The 24,539-nt window shown below is 39.3% G+C and overlaps 1 protein-coding gene across 2 annotated transcripts in view; it reads left to right on the forward strand.

Annotated features, from left to right (window-relative positions):
- The window catches only part of exoc4 (exocyst complex component 4), a 122,606-nt gene that overhangs the window by 23,109 nt on the left and 74,958 nt on the right, over positions 1-24,539 (forward strand). For both annotated transcript variants that reach the window (XR_004327697.1, XM_032504985.1), the window contains exons 9-11: positions 7,578-7,723; positions 7,951-8,039; positions 20,725-20,821. Coding sequence is in view for 1 of the 2 variants with exons in the window: in XM_032504985.1 (XP_032360876.1) it covers positions 7,578-7,723; positions 7,951-8,039; positions 20,725-20,821 (332 nt within the window). In the remaining variant the exon portion in view is untranslated. The remainder of the gene's footprint in view (positions 1-7,577; positions 7,724-7,950; positions 8,040-20,724; positions 20,822-24,539) is intronic.

A 24,539-nucleotide genomic window follows, 5' to 3' on the forward strand; every position in this document is an offset into this window, starting at 1 on the left:
TTTTTTTTTTTATAAACATGTACGGTTTTGTGAGAGAATTCAATGATTTGTTACCATCAGAATTCTCACATACAAGGTGCTGTTTTGATGGCAACTAAGTAAAAACACTGTTAAAAATGCCACTTAAAACCATACTTTACTCTATTTACAGTTTAGTTATGATTTAAACAATTTGGTAGAAGACTAATTACTGCAGTCTCAGCGACAAGTAACACGGAGAAAACTGACTTTTAAATTAAAGGACACCATAGTCCGTCCATAATTTAAACCAATTATTATGGTAAACAGTTATTGTCAGTATTTTTAATTGGTGTTGTCTTTGCTTTTGATATTCAGTTAAGATATGCATTAGTCCTTTCAACATATCCACTGCTATTTTAACCCTTGTGTTGTCTTCCCGTCAAAATTGAAAATCAACACTTTTGTTGATGTTTTTAACTTTTCCTTAAGTTTTTGTCCCCTTTTTTTTTTCAACACTTTTGATGCTTTTTTGAATGTCACTTTTTTGACGTTTTCAAATACTACGTAACACTATCTTATTAACTTTAGTTTTACAGTTATTTTTTTGGAATTTATGGTCAATAAACATCATTTAAAGGAAATTATATATGTTTGAGTTAGAAACGCAGAAAATAAGAATTATTTAGACTAAAATTAAAGGAAGTATGTTGATGGATAATCACAGACTGGAATAGGTCAACTGTAATCAGTACTATTTATATTTAATACTAATACTACTTTTTCAAATGCTATAAAATTGAATAATACACCCCAGAATCAATGAAAGTAGAGATTTGTACTTGCCAAAGAGCGTTGTGTGGAATCAATCATGTTATTTTGGGTAATTAAAAAGAACATTGATATAGGAAAACGGGTCAATTTGACCCGAGGACAACATGAGAGTTAAGTATCATAGAAATAAAAATGAAAAGCACACATGTATTCTGAATGGACAGTATCTATGGAAACACCTTTCAACAATACAAAGTATTGATAGTTTTTCTTCTTTGTTTAAAACAAAAAATACACATACCGTATAAATGATTTTCTTTTTTTTTTTTTTTTTTTTTTTTTTTTTTACATCAAAAAACATTTTGGGGACACAGCAAGGAATCAGAGAAATGAAATGGGTTTCAGTGAACACGCAGGCACATCTTTTTTCTCTCTGTCAACAAGATAGCCTTCAAAAGATTGACTAGATGCGGTACACTCCAGGTGGAAACCCCCACTGGTTATCTGTAGTTCAGTACTGTGGGAGCAGTTGTGGCTGCAGCTTTGTCAGAACCTGTGAAGGTTATTGAAGTTTCTGGAACACAATCAATACAGGGTGTATAAAGAACACTTTCTTTGACAACCAAGGACACTTTGGGCTTTAACTTCAAGCTAGCAGCAAGGGATATCGGTTAATACAGTAGGTTTAGTGACAAGACACCAGACAAAGGATTCAATGGGGAAAACAACCAATTTCAATACATGTTTGAGAAAGGAACAGAGTTTTAAGATTATTCTCTTGTCTGATTTAAAGATGACCTATTAAAGAGAGGGTGGAAACAAGAAAAGAGAAAATTAAGTGAAATTTTTTATTTAATTTTAAGCAATCAACTGTTCATCCAGTGACAGGCTCACCTGCATAGCTTCATGTGATGCTCTCTTATTTGTTGGGAGTTAGGGCCCTAATGGACAGCATAGAGAATGAGTATACACTTTCTCTAAGCACAAAGGGGACATTTGGGTTTGGAAGAAATAAATGGGAGTGCTGATAATGAATTTACAAAGACAGACTTTGATGAAGGTTTTCTCCTTTTTCATTTTACATAACGCAGTACTTAGCCTAGTGGACGGATTTAAGCTTGGGATGAGACCCAAGCCACTCAAAGGCCGAACGAGGTTGGCTGGTTGATAGAATTACTTTGAATAGTTGTGGTAGAAATGTCTTTGTCTGGGGAGCCCTTGAAATAGATGTTAGTTTTGCATGTTCGCTCACATAGTACCCAAACACACACTTAAGTTGATTTGAACTCTTGAGCGTTGTCTCAGTAACCGGTGTGAAGAGCCATTTGCCCGGTGTCTCACGTCTGTACATAACCACCACTTTTTTCTCCAACTGTTTTTCGGATTCACCCATGAGTTTTTTTTTATCAGGGAATCTATTTTCTCCTTGCTTTTTTCTCCATCAACTCTCTGTTAACTTTGAATGGAAGTCACAGTGGATGGTCACTGAACTAAGTATGGAGATGCTGTTTAGACTAACTTATCAAGATTCATCTACACATTTTGACCTGAACTGTTTAAACAAAGAATGAAATATCAAGAGACACTTTAATTTATTTTCATCTGGGACTACCATTTGTCTTCCTCCGCAGAGCAAGTTGCGTCAGACGTCAATGCTTCACGCTTTTAATAAATTAGCAATGGCTGCCATTTGGAACCGGGCTCTGGGGGGCCATCACTTATTAATATTGTAGAACATTTAATTTGTTTATTTTGGTCACTTGTGGATCTGTGATATTTTGCATTGATATGATGCTCTAGGTGTAGTCACTGAGAGAACTCTTTGTTTTGCCATTGTCTTATGTTTCCTCATTCTCTCCTAATTACAGTTTTGCTTAGGTCTTTCACTCTTATTTCTCATATCTCATATATTGCAACATAATTATCTCTGTCACTTTTGCCTTGTTAATCCAATTCCTCTATATTTTTTTATTGTTTTGTGGTCTTTATTTCAGCCACTTCTTTGCCACCTTGTAAGTGTGCCTTACTGATAAGCTGTGCGGTCGAACACAGGTGACAGCATTGGGATCTAGGTCTCTTTGTTGCATGAGTAATAGCAATTTTAATGAGATTTTATCTGCTTGACCTGATGGGTTAGACAGAGGAGGAAGGAAGAAAGAGGAGATTGTCTTATTCAATTCATGGGGACAAGTAGAGTACATGCAGCTAATATGAATAGTTGTGGAAAGAAAAGGCTGCTCTTTTGTTTTATTAGTCAACAGTAGACTAGCACAATCTTCCAGGAGGGATCATGTTTGTACACCCAGGCAAATAGGCCTTGGTGGTAGACTTGCCATTGTTTTTAGAAACAGGTTTACATGCCAGCTGGTAAGCATCCAGCCTTACTTGTCTTTTGAATCGCAAGTGTGCAGAGTTGGGAGGCTAAATCTTATTTATTATTAATTTACAGACGACCAGGCCCAATAGGCAAATTTTTCTCAGATTTTGCAGACCTATTTTTGTCTTTTATAAACCTGGACAAGGTACTAATGGTTGGGGACTTTAATCTTCATACTGAAGCACACTTGGACTTTGTTATTACACATGGTATAGATATTGGATATGTAAGCCCTAAAGATTTATAAATCAGTGACCACAAATGTATTTTATTTGACATTTGCCATAAATTGGAGTCTCAACCTTCTTGCCATATGAGACGCTACCGTTTTATTAACAAGGCTGCAGCTGTTAATTTCTCTATGGTGTTGGACCGCAATGTTGTTTTAGATGATAAAAACAATCTTTTATACTATTGCTCTTCAGTGCTGGATAAAGTAGCTATACTACTTAGGCTTCTTAAAACACCTTCCAAAAACCTATCTCCTTGGATAAACGAAACTATCCAGAGTTTTAGTCTGTTATGACTGAACAACCGGGAAAAGCCACAAAGCTAGAAGTATACAGATTGCATCTCAGAGACCTCAGTGGTACTCTTAATGTCTAGGTGAAGGCTGACAGGTCCTCTTTCTTTTCAAATCTAATCTTGTCCACCAAGAAAAATCCCAAAGTCTTGCTTGAAACTATAAACCATATTGTTTTCTCCCAGTACTCCTAACCCTCCAACAGTGATTGCAATACTTTATTAAATTATTTTGTGGATAAGGTTGAAAATGTCAGTGCTGACTTCTCACCTGTTTCCGTACTACTCACTAGTGGCCCCTCAAATTAGCCAATTTTGAACTCCTTTGGTTTCGTGTCCTCAACTGATGTTGACGCATTGCTTAAAGGAAAATTCCGGTTGATTCCAACACCTAGCTCTGTTGTTTGTAAATTTGGGGTGCTGTCAGTAGAGAGAATAATGAAAACAGTCAGTGCTGGCTACATCGTGTTATCTTCCTACTAACTTTAGAACCCAACAGCCTCTAAACATGCTCAAAATTACATTAAGTGTGCATAGCCATGTGCAGTTATTCCTTCCAAGTGAACACAGCAAATCTCACTGCAGAAGATGAGACAGAAAGGCATAAAAGTTGTGTTAATTCAGCCGGTGCACATACCTCTGTTTATTTCCTGTTTTCCGGTGAAGTCCACAGTATTTGAAACACGCCTTTCTGTCACACTTGATACTGTTTACCACCATATTCTTTCAAATTCTGAGCTGGTAAGCATCCAGCCTTACTCTTCTTTTGAACTGCAAGTGTGCAAAATTGGGCAGCTAAATCCTATTTATTATTAATTTACAGACAAATAGGCACATTTTTATTTATTTTTATTTATAATATTTTATTTAGAAAGTCCAAAGGATTATAGGTGGAGAATGAACACTGAAGAGAATGCTAAAAAGAAAATACATAAATGTGTGTGTGTATATACACCACACACACACACACACACACACACACACACACACACACACACACACACACACACACACACACACACACACAGTAGTTTGGCTTTGAAGCGAAGTAACCTTTTGGAGCCAACGTAGGGTTTGTTATCAATGCAGCTTTGTAGATTTGAGGTGACGTTAACAAAAACATTACTTTTGCAACTTACTAGCTCTGAAACATGGTTTGCTGCTGATTGGAGATAGCTTGCTGACACACAACCATCGCCAGAATCAGTTGGAGATCCATAAGTAGAGGCGGGGAAACCAACCCTCTTTTTTACCTCTCCTTAGAAGTGTTAAATCAGCAACAGATGGTTATTTAATTTAGTCTGAAGTGTTCTCACTTGGTCTACCTTAATTTTCTCTTCTATTTTCTCTTTAGCATTCTGTTCAGTGTTCATTCTCCACCTATAATCCTTTGCACTTTCTATTCTCCACAACTCCACCTTTATCTCTCCTTCTGTGTTACTTTCTGCCTCCCATCCCTCGCTTCTTCAATCTTTCTTTGTGTTAGCAGTCCCGTTAATTGCCTCCAAAGTTCACTCTGTCTCTGGGCTAATGTAATTTAAGTAGGGTCGGAGCCCCTTCATCAGCCCAGCGCTGGCATTTCATTAAGTCTACTTGGACGTTAGCTTGCAAAGAGTGGGGGTTTTACGCCATCAGCTCATCATTAGTAATTAATACACTGATAGGATTAGCTGCAGCACTAGGCTAGTGGCAAGTGGATCCCCTGGTGTTGCCAGTTGGAGAGGTTGCGTGTGTGATATGGCCCGTGATGTGGGGAAGTGTGTTAGAGAGTAATTACCCGTTTGATGGAAGATTGTGTACGTGTGTTGTAGTTGTGTATTTATGTGAATATTGTGATCAGATGTTGTGACATCAGACTCATTTAACTTTACATCACAACTTTTTTAAAAAAAGTTATTTTTTATTAAATTAACAAATTTGACCTGTTGTTTGTACTAATCCATCAAAATCTCTGAATGCACTTATCAATATGATTCATTTTTTAACACAAAAAAAGATACTGCAGTAGGCCCGCTTACTTGCATTATTTTCTATGGCTGTGCACTTGCATGTACGTTGATATGCATGCACTTTGTTGTAACATTGTTGCTGGCATCTAAAAGCTTTCCCATGCATGACGGGTGGGGGGGGGCTCTCCGCAGTGTTAATTACATCATTATGGTCTGGATGGATCTCCATCTGCTTGGCCATTACTCCTGTCCCATTCTGGGCTGACCCACACTGTGCCTCAGAATTAGACACACACAGGCTAAATGGACCTGCTAAATGATGAAGCCATTAGATATGGAAGCCTATTTTAGAACATATGTATTCACACAGAGCGAGGAATGAAGAAAGGCGAGAGAGAGAAAGAAGACAATGAACAGAGGTAGACGGATCAACCGAGAGAAAATAGGAATGTGAGAAATGAGAGATGAAGGACTACGAGATTTTGAAAAATGAGAGCCAATGAAAGCAACAGAGGGAATGTGCAGATAGAATGATAGAGTAGAGGAAGTTAACTTTCTCTGTCTGGCCACAGTTTCATTGTGGTTGTCATCAGCTATTGTTAGAAGTTGATAAGAATTTTATGAAGCCTGATAAGACGTTGATGAATTTTTAACATGCATCATGCAGACAGATCAGGGAAATCGTCGATGTGTTTTACGCCCCATGCATGTCACAGGCGTTTTTTTCTCTCAAAGTTACAAGTATTAGTTTTAGTATTCTTTGGGTTATATGTATCTCTGCTAAAAAAAAAAGAAAAAAACGGTTTTTATATTAATTTTTTTTTACATTTAATGTGAACTGAAAATAGATTTATTTGGTGAAATATTCTTGGAACAGCCCAACAAAATTCAATGGCAACTGAATGCTTGAATCACCATTGTGGCGTAAGAACTGTGAAGAAATTAAAAGTTAAAAATTAAAATTAAATGAGCGGGGATGTAGAGCAAGGTCAAAACATTTGAATCAACCACAGCATTGGAACTGTACTGAGTTTTGTATTTACAATTCCACACGGCAATGATCTTTTAACATGACCAAGAGCGACTCTTGGTTACTGCTATGTTTTGTAGTGAGCTCCAAAAAGATAGTGCTTAATCTAATGGTAAATGTTTTAAATGTGGGTACTTTTCTTTTGACCTTTAGTCTAGAAGTACACCTTTTTGTACAAAATGATTAAGTTGATAAGTGAACATAGCAGGCATGTTGAGAGTACAGGAAATGATTGTGAGTGGGTGCTTTAAAGTTATTAATAAGGTACTCAATGTTACATTATCTAACAGGAAGCTTATGAGTGTGATAAATTGAGGACTAAGATTAAAGTAGCTACAGTGAATTACATTAAACTGTGTTTGACAGTTGAGATGTATGCTTTGTAGTTTGTTTTGATTGTGCTTTTAAAATGTATCAAATCATGTGTCAGTGGTCCTATTACCATAGACCGTTTAAAATACGGACGTAGTCTCTGTGACGTCACCCATAGTTTTCTGAAGAGCCAAAATGAAGCTCAAAGTGCATGGCTTTCAATGGACCAGGCAGCGCCTAATGTCTACTTATTAAAAAATGGGTAAAGAGGTGAAGCGTGGAAGGTGCTAAGGTGGGCTGAATGACGCACACAGTCTGTGCTCGACCCCTGTAATGGCAGTTTTACCAACTTGAAAGCAAAGTGTCACTAACATAGAGATGCTATATATATATTTTAATTTCTTACAAAAGAATTCAATTCTACATATTTTTTTGTCTGCCATCTAAAATATTTTTTTTTCTTGTTTCCATCAAATTGTTGGCAGAAAACGGCCATATAAAATGTATGTCTTACAAAAATGCACTTAGGATGCACTTAGTGTGTGCATTAAAGGATTGAACCCACGGGACCTGGGTGAAGGACAATCTCCTATAAAAAGGTGCTTCTTATTTTTCTGCTTTTTAGCTTTTGACCTAGTGCTCTGTTGTTGTTTAGGTTCTGCTTATGGAGTATCTGGATGTGAAGAACAGCCGCAGTGCCACAGAGCCATCGGCTCAGCTCTCTTACGCCAGCACTGGCAGTGAGTTTGCTGCTTTTTTTGCGAAGAAAAAACCACAGCGCGCCAAGCAGTCGCTTTTCAAGTAAGCATCACACTCTGTGCTCTCTGCCTTGTGCTTGACCAAATACAATATAAAAAGAAAAGAATGAATATAAGAATTAATATAAAATGAATATAATGAATCTATAAGACATATTTGCAGTCCCATGGCCATTGCTCATTGTAATTATTTCTTTGTGTCCTGCTACTTGTGTGTGTTGTGCTGTTGTGTCGTGTGCCCACTTGTTGAACCTATTGTGTGTTTTGTAGGTTTGAATCATCTTCCCATGCCATCAGCATGAGTGCCTACTTGAGAGAGCAGAGGCGAGAACTCTACAGCAAGAGTGGAGAATTACAAGGTGAGGAGGGGGAAAGGAGGACAAAGTGAGAAATGGAGGGCTCCAACAAATGGATTGGATGGAGCAGTAAAGTGAAGATGGGTGGAAAGATAGTGAGATGAAGGAAGGGAAAGAGAGATGACAAGGTGTGAAAAGTATTGACAGAAGAAGGAAGAAATTGGGAATCTGACAGAGAAAGAAGAATAAATTGGATAGGGTTTGCGATGTGTGTTGATAAAGCAGGAGAGAAAAGAGCAGCTGGAACACAGAGCGAAGGTTGATGTCGGGTGGAAGGATGAAAAAGGGAGGCCTTAAAGCTTACTGAACAGACCGTAATAATGGGTAAGTGCAGATAGATACATGAGTAGAGGAATGGGTAGAGAGATTTTGAAGAGATTGTAAACAGGTGTGTGTCTAGCCTTGAGTAGCAACAGGATAGAAAAGGGAGGTTAGGGTGATTTGGTCACGTTTGGCTAAGATGGAGACAGGCAGGGATGTGGAAGGATCCAGCCAGAGAGTGATAGGGGGATTTGGGCAGATGGAGAGGTGGAATGAGAGCATGAGGGAGCAGAAAAACAAAAGGTGGAGATAGTGAAGGGCACGTTGCAATTTGAGAAGTTACACTCAGGAAGAGAAAGGCAGACAACAGGATTGTGGAGAGGAAAACAGCGATAGAGATAGAGATTGACGAGAGACAGAGAGCAGGGTGACTTTGCAGAATCTGCCTGCAGGGAGAGGCCTTGAAAACCATGCACACACACACACACAAACACGCAGACACAGACACACACACGCACACAGACATGCACAGACACAGTGAGTGAGCTGCAAAGCCAGAACCTGGAGAGTCTAAGCTGTTCTACCACTCCTACTTATTCTGCTTCTCTCTCTCTGCCCATGACCTTAAGATATTAATCAGCAGTGCCTGACTGTGCTGTTTGTCTGCTACCATTTTTTTTTATTTTTTTAAATACACCAAGCTCCTCATTGACATTGTTTGGATAAAATAGAAAAAGGAAGGAGATGGAGCAACACAATACAGTAAAGTGAGTTGAATCAGTAGAGACTACTCCATAAGAAATTCATTTTGACATCCCTATCACTAGTTTTGACTATTTAGGGTTTAGTTTGTGTGCACAACAATATAAAGTGCATACAGTAGATTTAAAAAATAAACCAGCAATTACTAGGTAGAGTGTAAGGTAAACTACAGTGTACTATTAATTAGGTTTTTCTTGGTTTTAACTGAAAACAATAAGCAAAGGACTGACTTGACTAACGACTCTAGAAGACATTTCAACACAGACTGCAGTTAGTTTTTTGACAAAAGAAATGTCACTTTTACAGTAGCTAGTCTGTAAATGTATGCAAAAGCTACTGCCTCAGCTCCCCCCGGCACAATAAGAACAGCCTTGATTAACTGTGGATAAAGGAAAACCCCAAATGGTCTTCAAATAACGGCTCACTTCTTCTTTTCTTCCATCTGTTGGCGTCTCAGAAAGAAAGGGGTAGAACTATTTTTTTTTAACTGGCTGAATGCCTTGGAGCGTTTATAAGAAGATGAGATTTCTCTGGGCTTTCATTTCACCTGTCACAATGCGTAGCACCGGCCACAAGCCGAGACTGGGGCCTGAATGGCTGCAAAGAGATTGAAGGAGTAAGAAATAATTTAAAAAGTGAAATAAGTCGACTGTGATGGAGGGAGGGGAAAGATGGATAGAGGGAGGGAAGGAGGGAGGTAGAGGAAGGTTAAAAGTCATTGTTTTCATCAGGGTCCAGCGGAGAAGCCATTAAGAGATTTCCGAAGGAAGAAATTAGGAAAATATGTATTGAGACTGTGTGGAAAGGGACTTCTTCTCTCTCTTCAAATTAAACTAACTGTAGGGAAGGAGGGAGGGAAAAAGAGTTAGAAACGAGAGATTGAGTTGATGAGTTCTTCTGGCTGTGGGATTACTCAACACTTAAAGCTTAGTCATGTGTGTCTCTTAGTCTCTCTACTTGGAGTTTCCTAAACTCCTTTTTTTCTCTCAACGGTCTGCTTCAAGTCAATATAGTTATTAACTCAGATGCTCACCAACACAGCTTTGCAAATAAGTGTTTGATTACCTGTTTTAAATCCAGCTATGCACCACTGACAAAGGAAGAAAATGGTCAGATATTAAATAGAGTGCATAGAACTACAGTTGCTACTGTGGTTTTTGCAGATGCATTTTCTATATTTGCTGCATTTTGCACTTTTGTGAATTATACTAGATAGTTATATAGAATTTATGTTCATGTCTGAGAGGTTACAGCTTGCCAGGTGTCTGTGTTCAGTGTCCAAGATCTTTAAGAACGAATCAGAGCAGCAGTGGTTGTGTAGAGCGTTTAATGACTTTGTAACCTACATTTCTCTAATAGGTTTGAAAAGTATCTGTTATACAGTATCTGTACTTAATTTCTCATCAGTGTTGTAAGGACTCTGCATATCATTACACACATGCACATGGCTACACAGGCGCATGTTAACACATGGGGAGGTAATTGCTTGCCTTCCCCATTGAAGCACATCTTGTACGCTTCAATTAATCTAATACTTCATATAAAGACTTTATTTCAGCTCCATATGTAGCCAGACCCGGAATATGTGCTGTGAACGTATGTAGGGAGAGTGCAGCAGATTCTCAGCTGTCTGTCTAAATTTTCTGTGTGTGTTTGTATCGTTGGCAAACCGCATCTTCAGAATCAAAGAACCCCATCCAGATTCAATCACATTCCCTATGAATAAATTAGGAAAATAACAATTTTCCAGTTATAAATGGGTTGCCATGCCCCCATATTCCTTTGCATGTCTCCCAACCACAAGCCTTTTACATTTTTTTTTGAATACCTCTGTATCGTGTGTGAAGGCAGCGGATGACACAGAGTATCCCAGTGGTCATCTGGGAGGTGAAGTGTGAATCTAGCCCGATAACAAATGCAGTCTTGCACTATACCGAGTTAGTAATGCATTTACAGACTTTTTTTGATTTTATTTTTCTTTGTGTCGCAGCCGTTCATTGTGTTTCATGTGATATTGCCTTGCCCCGGGGAATGTGATGTGACAAACCCACACTTCAGACTCTCCCCCTTTCCCTGCAGGCATGTGCATGTATGCTATTCCCAAAATCTCTCCCACCTATGACCTTCCTCTGCTCCTAAGATGTATTCATAATCAACTCGGTTCCAAATCTATTTCACACATTCCCAGTTTTCCTTTTGATATTCAAATATACTTGTTTACGGTGTCCAGCTAACACAATTAAAAGTCCTGCTGAGTCCCCAATGCAGGCAGTATAGTTACAAATAAGCTCTCTCTCTCTCTCACTCTGCCCACACCTTTTAATGCTCGGGTGGAGGTAGAGAAAAAAAAGCTGTATTGGGGGCTTCTTGTTTATGTTTAATAACATTGTGTTCCCATGAGAGGAGGAGGAACAGGGAGGGCAGGAGAGAGAAGAGAGTGGCAGCTGGGGGCGACCAGAAGTGGTGTTCCTTGTCAAGCTGATTTGTAAACCCCAATGTGGAGGGGAGGGAGAAGAGGTGCAAATGGAAAACTGTCTAGTGGGAGACGAGGGTGGAGGTGATGGTGGGTGGGGCTAGCAGATGCTGATAGTCAGGTGTTCACAGAAGTGTGTGTGTCTGTGTGTGTCTGTGAGACACGTGAAGTAGCAGAAAATGCATGTTCCTGCCAAGTGATGTGTGATGTTACACACTTTGGCCAAACTGGGATTGTGATTTCACGGGGTGGAATGTATTAAGTTTAGGGGAAAGTCCGTTTTTGAAAAGCTTGGACATTTCAGATCAATAATAGGGTCATTAGAGGAGGTTTTGAAGAGACACTTCAACGTCACTGACTGCACCCCGAAAACAGCATACACCCACCTTTTTTCAATAGTTAATTTCTCTTTGAGAAAACTAGCTATCATGTTTTCCAGGTCTAACCTCGTTCTACACCAACGTACCACTTTCAGATGGGTTCCTCACTCAAAATTACAGACTTGCCTTTTCAAATCCTCTATCAAAGCATTTATTCTCTTCATTTACTTTAAAATTTCAAGGATAGTGGTTGTTCACTCATCTTGTGTGGTGATACTTGACTTCCGCTGAGCTTGCAATTTCTGATTTATCATATTCGTAAATGGAGCCTTAGTTGGAACTGAACTCTGTTGTTGGAAAAAAAGTCAATAATTATTATAGGATTATGACGCCGGAACGTCAAAGACAACCTGCCTATCCATATTTGATGCCTTACATTTTTATTTCTTTTCTTCTCTTCTAGATTAATTTCTCTGTCAAGATTTGATGTTTCACGCACATCTTTCTTTTCTTGGGTTAACTTTCTCTTGATCTTTGCTTATTGGAGTTTTGATATTTTAAGACATGTTTGCGTAGGTGGCTCAACATGGAAGAGTCAATAACAGATCACAAGCAATAAGAAATGTGTTGTATGTTCATATTGACCCACCATAAGTAAATGCCAAACTATTTAATGTCACGGTTCTCAAAGCAAGACTTCATCAAATGTGTACTTTTTTCTCTCCAGAATGTTTATTTCTTGTGTATGAGCAAAAATTATTTTACTTGACTATGAAGTTGGATTTGTTTTTTAACTCATTTATAAACTTTAACAGACTGAATTCATTAGGCATACAATATATAAGGGAAGTAATATTATTAGGGCTCTCAATCTAATAAAATATTTAATGTGATTAAGCACATAATTGTCTATAGTTAACTTGCACTTAATTGCTAATTACTCACACCTTTTTTTTAATCTGTTCTAAATGTATTTTAAAAGAGATAATAGTACTTGTTTAATGTTAATATCAACATGGTTGCGGACAAATTAGATTGCTTTATGCACATTTTATTTTACATATTCTCTAGAATAACCTCAAAGGTACTGTATGCTCAAAAATTAGCTGAAAGCATAATATGGAAAACTCAAGCCCATAAGAATTGTCGAGGCATCTCCGTGGCAACCCATCCAGCGTGGCCTGCCTTTGGTGAGGGGGAAGAGGGTTGGCTGCATCAATCATATGCTTGGCCAACAAGTGGTATTTGAGACTCGGCACAATAGCTCGACAGTACATGCAAATAACTTTAGTCTTGTGGAGAGAATCATCTGGAAGAGCTTTGAAATTGAACTTACTATTCAAAGGACCCTTTTCTGCATCCATTTCTGCTGAAGGAGATTTGTTTCTGCTAGCCATCCACACATAATACACCCATGCATCCACAATGTTACTGCTGCATCACTTCCTGATTTCCCAAACTACGGAGTGGCCTGAAATCACAGAACGCCAAAAAAACGTTTTACCGTTAAAGGGAATTTTTGTTGTTGCGTCAACTTATTATCACGTACATTTTGACAGCCCTAAATATTATATTTACTAATAATTCACAGCCTTGTACTTTCCTTGTTAACTTCTGAAACGTTATCCTAGTCTCAAAATTAGAGAAACATACAGTAGAGAAACCTTTTCTTAAACTTTAAGACAATACTGTTTTTCATTCAATTGTCTTACATCAAAAGGAAGACTAAAAATAGATGGATTAACTAGTTAATAGCCCTCTCTATATCAGATTTTCCATTTCTGTTTTCAAAAGTGTCCTTTAATTGACCATTATTACTAGTCGTATAACATTACCCTTGAAGCTGAGGGATGTAGAAAAGGTAAATGTCACATCAGTGATTGATGAGGGCTTTCATAGAGTCTACACTTGAGTTCTGTACCCGCCAGAAACACCACTAGAAAATGACATGTTTCCCCTCTTGCCCCAGTGCCAGACCTTTATGAATCGCTTTGTTCCAGCAGCGACATAACTGGGTTTGTAGATAAAAGTGCGAGGTACCTCTGTTACCTGACAGGCTATTACTGTGAACAGCCTTTATTTGTGTTCGGCACGAAAGCAAATATGGAGCAGCTCTGCATATTGTGGAAAACAAGCACACATACACACACTGCTGCAAATGTCCTAGCTTTCACTAGTTATTTTATTTTATTAATTATTTGTTAGCTTGGGCTCATCGTGTTCAATTTGCTTGTACATAGATTTTAGCAAGGTTGATTGGTTGAAACATTAGAGATATGACTCCCCTCCTATTTCAAGACATACACACACATACACATAAATGCAGTGTTGGATTATCATCTGCTGTGGGACCATTGATTGAATTAGAGTAGCTGTGGTGCTGAAATTAGAGTGGAGCTTGGAGACACTGTGGGAAATGCACTGTGGCTTGTAATAATGATATCAGGTTTTACTGTATTGTTCTTCACCAAAGCTCTGGTTTGAAAGCTAGAAGATAGAAGCACGATAATAGAAGACATTGCAGGGGGTTATTTAACGACTGATATTAGAGTTGCCGGCATTTGACTCACTGTCTTTATGTTATACATTAGTGGACCTACTAAAACAAGGCATTTTACAGAATCTTTACATATTTGCTAGTACAATGCACTTTGTGTGTAGTTTTTTTAAATTTCCTTTAGCAACTGTGGCTCCACACTTTTGGAGAAAATGTGAATCACATATGATTATCCGAACACAAGCGAGCAGCACCTGTTGGAATAACTTTGTGTGAGTCCTGGAGTGAAACTAGATGAAAATGAGTCCTGCGTTATCCGTAGCACTATCACTGCATTAGACGCTGCATGCATGTCTTTTTCAGTTATTTCATCCATGCAATGATGGCACAGCTGAGAAAGCTGGTTCTCATTGCCAAACATCAGATATGGCCAATGTCGTGATGATGTAGGGAAGCAGATTGTCAGATAATCAAAATGTAAACTTTAGAAAGAAACTCTTTATCTCACTAAGACCTTCTGAGATAAATCATAAACATGGCCAAAGTTAGAGTTATGACATTTTCACTTTATACAGTGATACTACACAAGATTTAGACCCTGGCAAGGTGACGCACAGATAAGTCAGACATTAAATGCAGTAAGAAAGAAGAAGTGGGAAGAATAGAGTTGACAGGGGGGTGCAGAGGACAACAGAAGGAGAATAGAACAAGGTTGTAATAGTTTACACAGTGCTGGCATTTAATCAGTGAGGAAGAGCTTGGTGTATTTTCCCAACCAAAGGGCTAATTTTAATCAGCATTGGTCTTGTCATTATTGGCGGCTTTGACTGTCACCTCTGTTTACTTTTAATTTTAGACCTGCTGATTGGAGAAGATGGAGGGATGAACAAATGAAAAAGGGAGGGAGTGAGGGAAGGAAGGGTGGAAGAAGGGCATGTGGGACACGAGGCTGTGGAGACCTTGGCATCTGCACCATAGCAGATTTACTGGTAGCCAGACAGATAAACACTCACCTCTTGCTTTCCCAGCTTGCTATCCCAACAGGTTCCTGCAGTAAGAGGGTGTGTGATGTGCTGTCGGAGTCCCTGCTGGGGTTCAATCAAAGATGTGATGGCACTTTGTTTTCTGGCCTATTAGTTCTTCTGGTCTTTATATATATATATATATATATATATATATATATATATATATCCATTGCACTCCATTATAGACAGAATACCAGCTGAGGTCAGTTGCATTGTTTTTTTTTTAACCCGGTCAGCAGTTTTCAAATTACATTATGTGCTTACATAATTGCAAAAGGATTCTCCAGTGTTTTCTCAGTTAGTTTTTTAAAATGATATCAGATTAGTAAACAGAATGTGCCTCTGGAACATTGGATCAATGGTTGCTGATAATGGGCAATGTAGATATTGCATTAAAGATCAGCCACCCACTCAGATCAGCTGGTATTCTGTCTAAAATGGAGTGGAATGGAAATTTGTAAGTGACCCCAAACTTTTGACCGGTAGAGAGAGTGTGTGTGTGTGTGTGTGTGTGTGTGTGTGTGTGTGTGTGTGTGTGTGTGTGTGTGTGTGTGTGTGTGTGTGTGTGTGTGTGTGTGTGTGTGTGTGTGTGTGTGTGTGTGTGTAGTGTTTAATGATTTACAGTCATACAATCCCACACATATAATCATACACAGACACCAAAAGCTAACAAAAATATACTAGGCAGAACTGTTTCTGTAATAGGTGCAGTTACAGGAAAGCTTGTGTTTTTTGAGAATATGTTATCTATGACTTACTCTTAATTCTAGTGCTTTATAAAGGTTGTATCCGCAGTGTCAGCTGTTTGTTTTCTTCGATCGTTTGGTTGATGCACTTCTTCATTCCATACTGAAACAGTTCAAAATTTAGAATTGTCATGAAATGTTTTACTTACATTATATTCAAGGTCCTGAGAAAGATAAATTCTACTCAGTTTGGTATTCTTCTGACATTTCCTCTATCAGCACCAGCAGGTCAACATTTTCACTACTTCAGCATGTTACATTGGAATTTACTGTAGATCAAAGCTCTACTGTGTACAGCTTCGCAGAGCAACTTGCATGGCTATCGAATAAGCTTATTTTCCAACATTGCCACCAACTGCCAACAGATTGATACTGAACTGTCATTGCTGAGGTTCGAAAGACAAACAATGTACATTTCCAGCTCTTCAAAGGGTTTTTTTCCTCAACAAAAGTCCCTTACAAAACCTGACTCTTCCTCATGTCTCAAAAGAGACATTCTGTGCAATTAATATTCATTCTGCTTCTGGTGTGCATTGTTGTCATACCACCACTGACAGATGTGCATTCATTAAACTCAAGACCACAGAGACACACTGTTTGCCACAGTGAGACTTTTAATAATTAATCCAACTCAATTTACACCTGAATTTATTTATATTATTATATATTTATATCGTTATATCGGATGGATCTGGTCTCCTGGTTGGTGGAGCAGCAGATACCATCCCATCAAATTAAGATTAATAATAGAAGGCTCTCGTTAAGACCCAATCAGACATGAAGACAGTCTGAGTGGAATGGGATGCCCGGAATTGACCAGAGAGTCATGTATTATTGACACGGAAATCATTCTTATTAAATCCGCAAGTTTCAACTCTCTGAAAATGCAGCCGACTGCCAGTCTGATTCTTACGCACGCACGCACGCACGCACTCACTCACTCACACACGCACATTTATGTATGTGAGTTGTACATGGAGAATATTACCTGAATTGATCATTCCCAAACTAATTTCCATAGCATAACTGCTACAGACAAATGAGCCTATTGAGGTTGGAAATTGGATTATTTGATATGTTGCTGGCTAGTGGTACAGATGAGGTGCCTCAATCAAAGGAAAAGCACTGCCTCACTCTTTGTAGAATCCTACCTGTCAAAAATTAAACTTGATATTTTGATGTTAAATCCCACACGTGCTGTCTATACCAGCACAGCCAATTGTTTTCACTTTTGTAAACCTATGTTGTGTGTGTGCAGCATGATTGTGAGTCCGTTACAATCAGAGATACTAGCAAGCTAACGTAAGTTATATCCCTTCTAAGACTATTAATAATTAGAAAATACTTTTACAGATGACAATATAAAACGAGGAAAAGCCAAATGAGTTTCAAGATACCTTTTCAAATATTTGCACATTGAATCCAAATATTTATTTAATTATTGTATATTGCTATATATGTGGCAGTGCTGTACATGTATACACATACACCCTCAAACAAGGAATTATGAGTATGTGGACTAACTTCTGTCTTTTTTTCCATACAGGCACCCAGATTTAGATTGCAGACACAAAGCTGAATCAAACCACTTGTAAATTAGGGATTATGACTGTTCCTTTGCCCGCCTGTCTGGATTTCCTCATCTCGCCCTCTCTGACACACTCGGAGATGCATGCAGAAACACTCTGGTCCCAGGAGATGTTGGAGTGTGTTAAAGAAGGCATCACACGTTCGTTCTTTTCCTGCCTAAATCCAGGCAGGGCCGGAATTCATCACAGGATCAAACCCGTTTCTCATCAAGCCCAGAAAAGTGTAGCTAATGCAATTTCACTAAGTCACTGCCTGACTTGATTACATGTGGGCTGGGGAACGCGTGCTAAGGCCCCACAGGGGGCGGGATGGGTGTCACTGTGTGAGTCTGTTTTAGCATATGGTATCTGTGTAGTTTAGGTTGATCCCTTTATTTTAGAATCTGTCTCAGTACATCACTTGTGTGCATGTGCGTGTAAAGCCATTTTACCATATGTGTATACATACCAGTCTGTTTGTACCTAAATCCATGGATGTTGTTATGGATAGAAGTTGTGTATGTCATGTCTGCTTCGGCGTGTGTGTTGCAGACGGAGCAGTGGTCCTCGAGGGGGATTTCAGGCAGATTTGGCCACATTAGAATGTGTCGCTTCTTCCTTTCCAGCTTTCAGTTGCCGTCCCACTGAGCACCACACCTCCACTCACCCCTCCCACTAATCCTGGATCAGACCACACACCAAGGGACTGAAATGGGCAGACACTCATCCAGACAACACTTAACGAATACTCAAGCACACAAAAACAAAATGGCACTTTTACACATTATTTTGAGAGACGGCTGGCAGCAGTTTGGTGGCATCCTGACCTGAAACCGAAGCCACCCTGTCACGTCTAGACAACTCTGAACAATCCCATGCATATTTATGCTGGTCTATTTAATATTCATCAGTGCTATGCCCTGTTGGCAGCTGGTCCCAGACCCCATGGATCAATGAGGTATCTTCCTCGCTTCTTTGTCTGACAAGGATGCACATGTTTAGAGCATGAAATTAAATTGGTCACTGTCATTTGGAATACATACATGGTAGTCAATTTGGGGTGTGGGTGTGGGTGGGGGGTGGTTGGTTGCCGGTTAGACATGGTTCTTGGAGCAGACAGGTAGCGCTAACTTCCCAAGAGTCTGTGACATGTTGTTATTCATGGGAACTTGAATGTTTGCAAGTTGATGACGAGAAAACAAAAGTTTAGCCAGCTCTTTCCACGTTCATTGAGAGAGAGAAAGAGAGAGAGAGACACAGAGAGAGCCCTGGGAGAGAGGGAGGATGAGCAAGAGAGTGCGTTGGCGGTAGCTTTGTTTAGGAGCCTGTAATTGAGTCTTAATTGAATTGGCACCAAAGGAGGGATGAATGGATGGAGAGATGGAGAAAAAGAGTTTAAGCGAATTGGACCTCATCTCCGTCTCCACTTAGCAACGCAAATGTGGGCTTACCGTGCAGGCAAATATGGCTACAGATCAGAATCAGAAACCCTTGATTTGAAAGTTTTGGATGAAGTGAAAGCTTCTCTTGTCATTTTAATGAAAATACGCAGAGTGTTGTCTGCCATACTTTTCAAACGAAACTTGTTCCATTAGAAATTTATCATGGGGGCCCGGCATGGGGAACAATGGGTTGATATGCATTTGAATGCAAGGCTACGCAGGCAATGCATGAAAATTCGGAACAGGCTTTCGCACTATGGAAAAAGTGTCTTTGTGTTATATATCACACAAGCTTTGCAAGGTCGTATTGGACATACTAATGAAACTGAAGAAAAGCGCAGAGCAAGGCTTTGTGCCAAACAGAAATCTCACCATTTCAGAACACACATGCACACACAACCTTACCCTTTTCAAAACCTTATCAATATAGCTTGGATTGCCGTCTTATTTGAGTTATGTCCAGTTTCTTTTCTTAACTTACTCTGTACACTTGACACCAACTCACAACCCATTTCAACATGAAAGTTCAGTGGGCATGTGGATCTTACAGAGCCTTAAAATTTTGAAAGCAAACTTTTTTTCCCCTAAAGGTTTACCCACACACAGCGCTCAATTGTTAATGTATCAGAGTCCTTTGGTTTTGAATCTAGAAGGTTATATTTATTGCATGGTCTTGTTTTTCCAGTCTCATGGATATATTGGTGCTGAGTGCTGTGGGACTTAACAAACTTAAATCATGAAATTCTAATGAATAACATTTTCTCCACTGCATAAGGTAGGAATGCCACACGGCTGCTCTCCCTTCACTGTTCTTATTTATATCTTCATCTGCAAACACTGTATAAACATATGCATAGGCGTGTGTGTGCATTAATGCATGGTATTCTTTCAAAACCTGAACGCATGCACACACACACACACACACACACACACAAAGACAGACAGACAATCTTTGCTTTGCAGTTAGCTGTATTGACAACAAGCCGCAATTTCTTCTCCATCAATTACATTGATTACTTTAAGATGAGTGGAGGTAATGAGCTTTGGTGTTCCTCTTCTCCCCTATGATCTCCCCTCTCTCCCCGTCTGCAGCCCCCTCCCCTCACTGTCTAACTCTTTTCTGAGCATGTAACATGGCAATGATTTTCTGATTAACCCTGTTAGCTGTGATGGGTGCATGCAGTGAGGCAGGGGCATGAAGGAGTGCGAGCATATGGGATGCATTTAGATTTGTGATGGAGAGCTTCACTGATTGAGTGATGTTTATTAGGGCTGAAGTTGTGCACCTGTACCGACGGAATATTTAAATATTTGAGAGTGTTGCAAAAATGTAAGGTTTCAAAAAATATATTTTATTAATGGAGGGAACATCATTGTTGGATTTCAGGGAGAGCAAAATTCAGGGTTATTCATAACGGCACTGTTGGGGTTGGTTGGACCCAGCATGGCCATGATTGTTAAGTTTTGAGTCTGGCTGGCCTATTGGAAAGCACATCTTCAGAACCACCTGCATCCTCTGTCAATGTCATCTTATATATGATTCCCACATATACATTTTACATATTGTGCAAGTCCTGTCTGTTATGTCTTCTAGGTGGTGCTGATGACAACCTGATCGAAGGGGGAGAAATGAAGTTTGTGTGTAAACCAGGAGCAAGGAACATCACCGCCATATTCCAGCCTCTTCTCAGGTACTTCAGTGATACACTGCATATCCAGCCAAAAATGGATTTGGATGTGGTTTCAGGATGTGTTTCTAGTTTATCAGGAATGTGATCAGCAACACAAAACAACAAGTCTATAGTTACTCATCTACAATCAGACACCCCCTATTGTATGAGTAAGTGCTGAACTAGTGCGACAACTGTGGACTGAGCAGAGTCACAAGCAAAATAAATTAAGATGAACTAAATGATCATAATTTCAGACAAGCCGTTGCTGTGCGTTTTGCAGTAGATGAACGAGGCAAGTCGATAAAACAGTTACAGCAATCTGACCACCCAAGATGTAGTTATATCATCACTAAAGTGTCATTCTGGTATATTTTGTGGACAGAAACATTACACTGGTGCTTTTAATATATGGGCATGCTTAACATTTGGACATTCTGTTGTACGACACTTCTGATGTCCAGCAATAAGCAACTTAATTGGATCAGATTAAAATAAAGTTAATGACCGACAGAGCCTGCTGTCTTTCCTGGTTTGGGCAGGATTTAATTAACTTTACAAGTTGTGTGAAAGGACCGCTAGCATCATACTGGTCTGTCAGAGAGGCATGGCCAAGACATTCGAGACAAATGACGGCTGGGGCATGACTCAATACCAGTAAAATGTAAACTAATTATATTACATGGCCTCTTACTGACTGTCTATCGATTTCAACCTTTTTAATGTTTAGTGGGATATCGTAAATCAAACAAGATGTAATATACTGTACCTTAAGTTCCAAATGTTTTGTTGATAATATCCAGGAATTGGGATTGACTGCCACCCCCGCCTTAATTTCCCATCAAATTTGAGTATTGTGAAGGGTTGTCTTTGTTGCAATGTTCTGTATGTCTGGTAGTTTTCTATACAGCGCTGTGGTCCCAGGCGAGTCGTGTAAATCTAATAGTGAAGTGATTTAATTGAATTGGCCTCTATGCAGTGATACATTACCTTCTAGGATCCATTAAACAGAGATGTTTCCTACTTCCAATTTTAAGGTGCACTGTTTTTATGCATAGAGGAAGTATGAGTGTTTAGTTTTGGTAAACACTTTTTTCATCCCTTAAATTTGTATAAAGTTGTCAGTTGACGGATGTATTGACTGTAAAAGTATCTTGAATATTCAGACAGACAATGGAGTGCTATAGCTTCACACAAGCCATCTGGGTAGTAACTGTACTACTGTATGAGGTAGCTAACTTGCTGGTTGGCTCCACAAAGTTGAAAAAAGGCCAATACAGACAGTTGTTTTGTTTTAGAATTTCTTATATACTCGCAATTAAATGATACGTACCATATACCCTGACCACTAAACGTTTGGCTGACTACTAAATGGTATGGAATCACATCGCAGAAAATCAGACGGTTAATTTATTTAAGATAGATTGCACTGCATCTATCAGATCCTTTTGCCCTTCATCACATCCCCACTAACCTAAGCTGTCAGTTGTCTTGTTAACTTTTGTTTGATTGAGTGATGGTCTTTGAAAGCTGGTTTTAGAGAGTAAGCACCGTCTATGTTGGTGTGTGTGCGTGCTGAAGTTGTGCATGCATTTGTCAATGCGTGCTCTAATGTCTTTCTTTGCAGGTGGTTGCCTGTGTGTTTATGTGCCTTTACAATGCATTGGCCCTGAATCGTTCTCTCAGTCCGTCTCTCTCCCTCTCTTACACACTTACATTCTCTCTCTGACACACACGCACACACATGTTGATGTTCAACACCTGTTCACCGTAGGTCTGGCGAAGATTTTGTCTGAACAAATGAGCAAAACTAAGACGGTGACTAGCTTTCTGCTCACCTCTCCCATGTTGTCTGTAATGGTTCATATCAATCACACCAAACTGTCTTGTACACAGAGCCCTCTCCTCGCTCTCTCTCTCCCTCTCTCTCCCTCTAACTTGCCCTCTCCAGATTTGTAGTGCCAACGGAGCGCTGTTTCTTGCAGATGGTTTTCTAATGGCAAAGCTCTGGCACTCCACTGATGGATCACTACACCTCCTGCAGTCAGCCATGCAGCTCATGGCAGCTTTAATGGCACAAGCAGTTGGGGGTTGCGGCACAGGAAATTGGTGGTGCGTGTGGCAATGTGTGGGCATATGAGACATCAGGGTCTTAATATTTGATTGCAAATGTTTCAATGTTTTAGGTGTTGCGGTATATTTATCTTTTTCCTCCTAATTCAAACCTACTTTATTATTGTTGTGTCTGTTTTTTCAAATCTTTGCGAATGCCATCATTGAAAAATGTTATACGATGATGTTCTACCTTCCAGTGGTTACTTTGTCATGTATGTACAACACAACATTACATTGTAATGTTAAGCCTCAGAGTCATGAGAAGCATTGTGGATTCCATCCTGGGGCTTGTATCATGAAACAAGATTAGTGGGTTAGCCAGCTATTGGGCTTGCTTTTCTAGTATCACAAAGCTTACTCGCTTTTAATTATGATAGATCACCATGATAACCATGATAATGTTGCACAGCTAACCTGGTCCAGAGGGTTAACATCAGAGAATCAAATCAAAATGTGTCATTACCTATCAGAATAATTAAAGGGCTTGTATCATAATTTGCACATTCGTTCATAGCCCTAGCCATACTTTTTATATTTGGAATTCATTCAAATACAAATGTAAGGCTAAGCTTCTCATTTTATTTTACTTGTGTGATTACATTCTAGCTTTCTCATCTCTGAATATCACTTTCTGCTGGCGCATTAACCTAATTTCCCTGTGGGCATTACCATTTCACCACAAGTCATTATAGTACTCCATTCATGGTTCAGATGATGCCACATGTGATTGGCTTGTAATTAAGAATGGCACCTCTTTTGCAAGAATGTGCTCAGAACCAGAGTTAACTAAAACTGCTGAAAAAAAGCTTCATGATACCAAGTATTCAGGTTTGCCAATGTTATGCTTAGTAAAGCGAAGTTACCCAAAGGTGAGTGAGCAGAATTGCATATCTGCATCTGTGATCCGGAATGTGTTGGAGAGATTTTACATCCCACCTGGTCTTGGAAGGCTGCAGGATCCACCAGGAAGAGCCAGAGGCGGGGGCTGGGGAGGAGGACATCTGTCTTACCTTGGTTAGTTTACTGCCACCACAACCTATCCCTGGCTAAATGCCAGAAATTGGAAGGATTATAATGAAGGGGAGTAGTGTAGAGTGGGCTTTTCTTTATGTACTCATCGCCAACGTTGGCCTTTCTCCCTATATTTGTATTGCCTGAGTGCAATGTACAATATGTATATTGCTATCCAATGTACTTCATATTGTGAGGTAGACACAATTACTGTTATTTCTATATCTGCTGAACCTCAGATCAATCGTTAAGTAAAATCAATCTATCTGTTAAGTCTGTCTGTGTGTGTTTTTGGAGAAGGCCAAAGACAGTTTAAATCTTGCATGTGAGTTGTATGTGCATGTTAGTTGGTTTGGTTAAGTCTCTGTCAGAGAGGACTGTATGACTTCAAGATTGACAAAACATTACCCCTCGCAGGATATCAGCCAAGGATAGCAATACAACCCAATGCGTCAGAGTGTAGATTGTATGTCTTTAAAGATGCACACACAAATATAGGGCAGTCATAGGGTCGTGTTTGTGCATGTAGCAGCCAATTTAGTTTGACTTGTGGGGTCTCCTGCTGACATTTGGGTGATATTTATACCCCTTTTCTCTTGACGAGGTTGGCATT

This window comes from Etheostoma spectabile, chromosome 23, assembly GCF_008692095.1.
Source record: "Etheostoma spectabile isolate EspeVRDwgs_2016 chromosome 23, UIUC_Espe_1.0, whole genome shotgun sequence".
NCBI classification, from domain to species: Eukaryota; Metazoa; Chordata; class Actinopteri; order Perciformes; family Percidae; genus Etheostoma; species Etheostoma spectabile.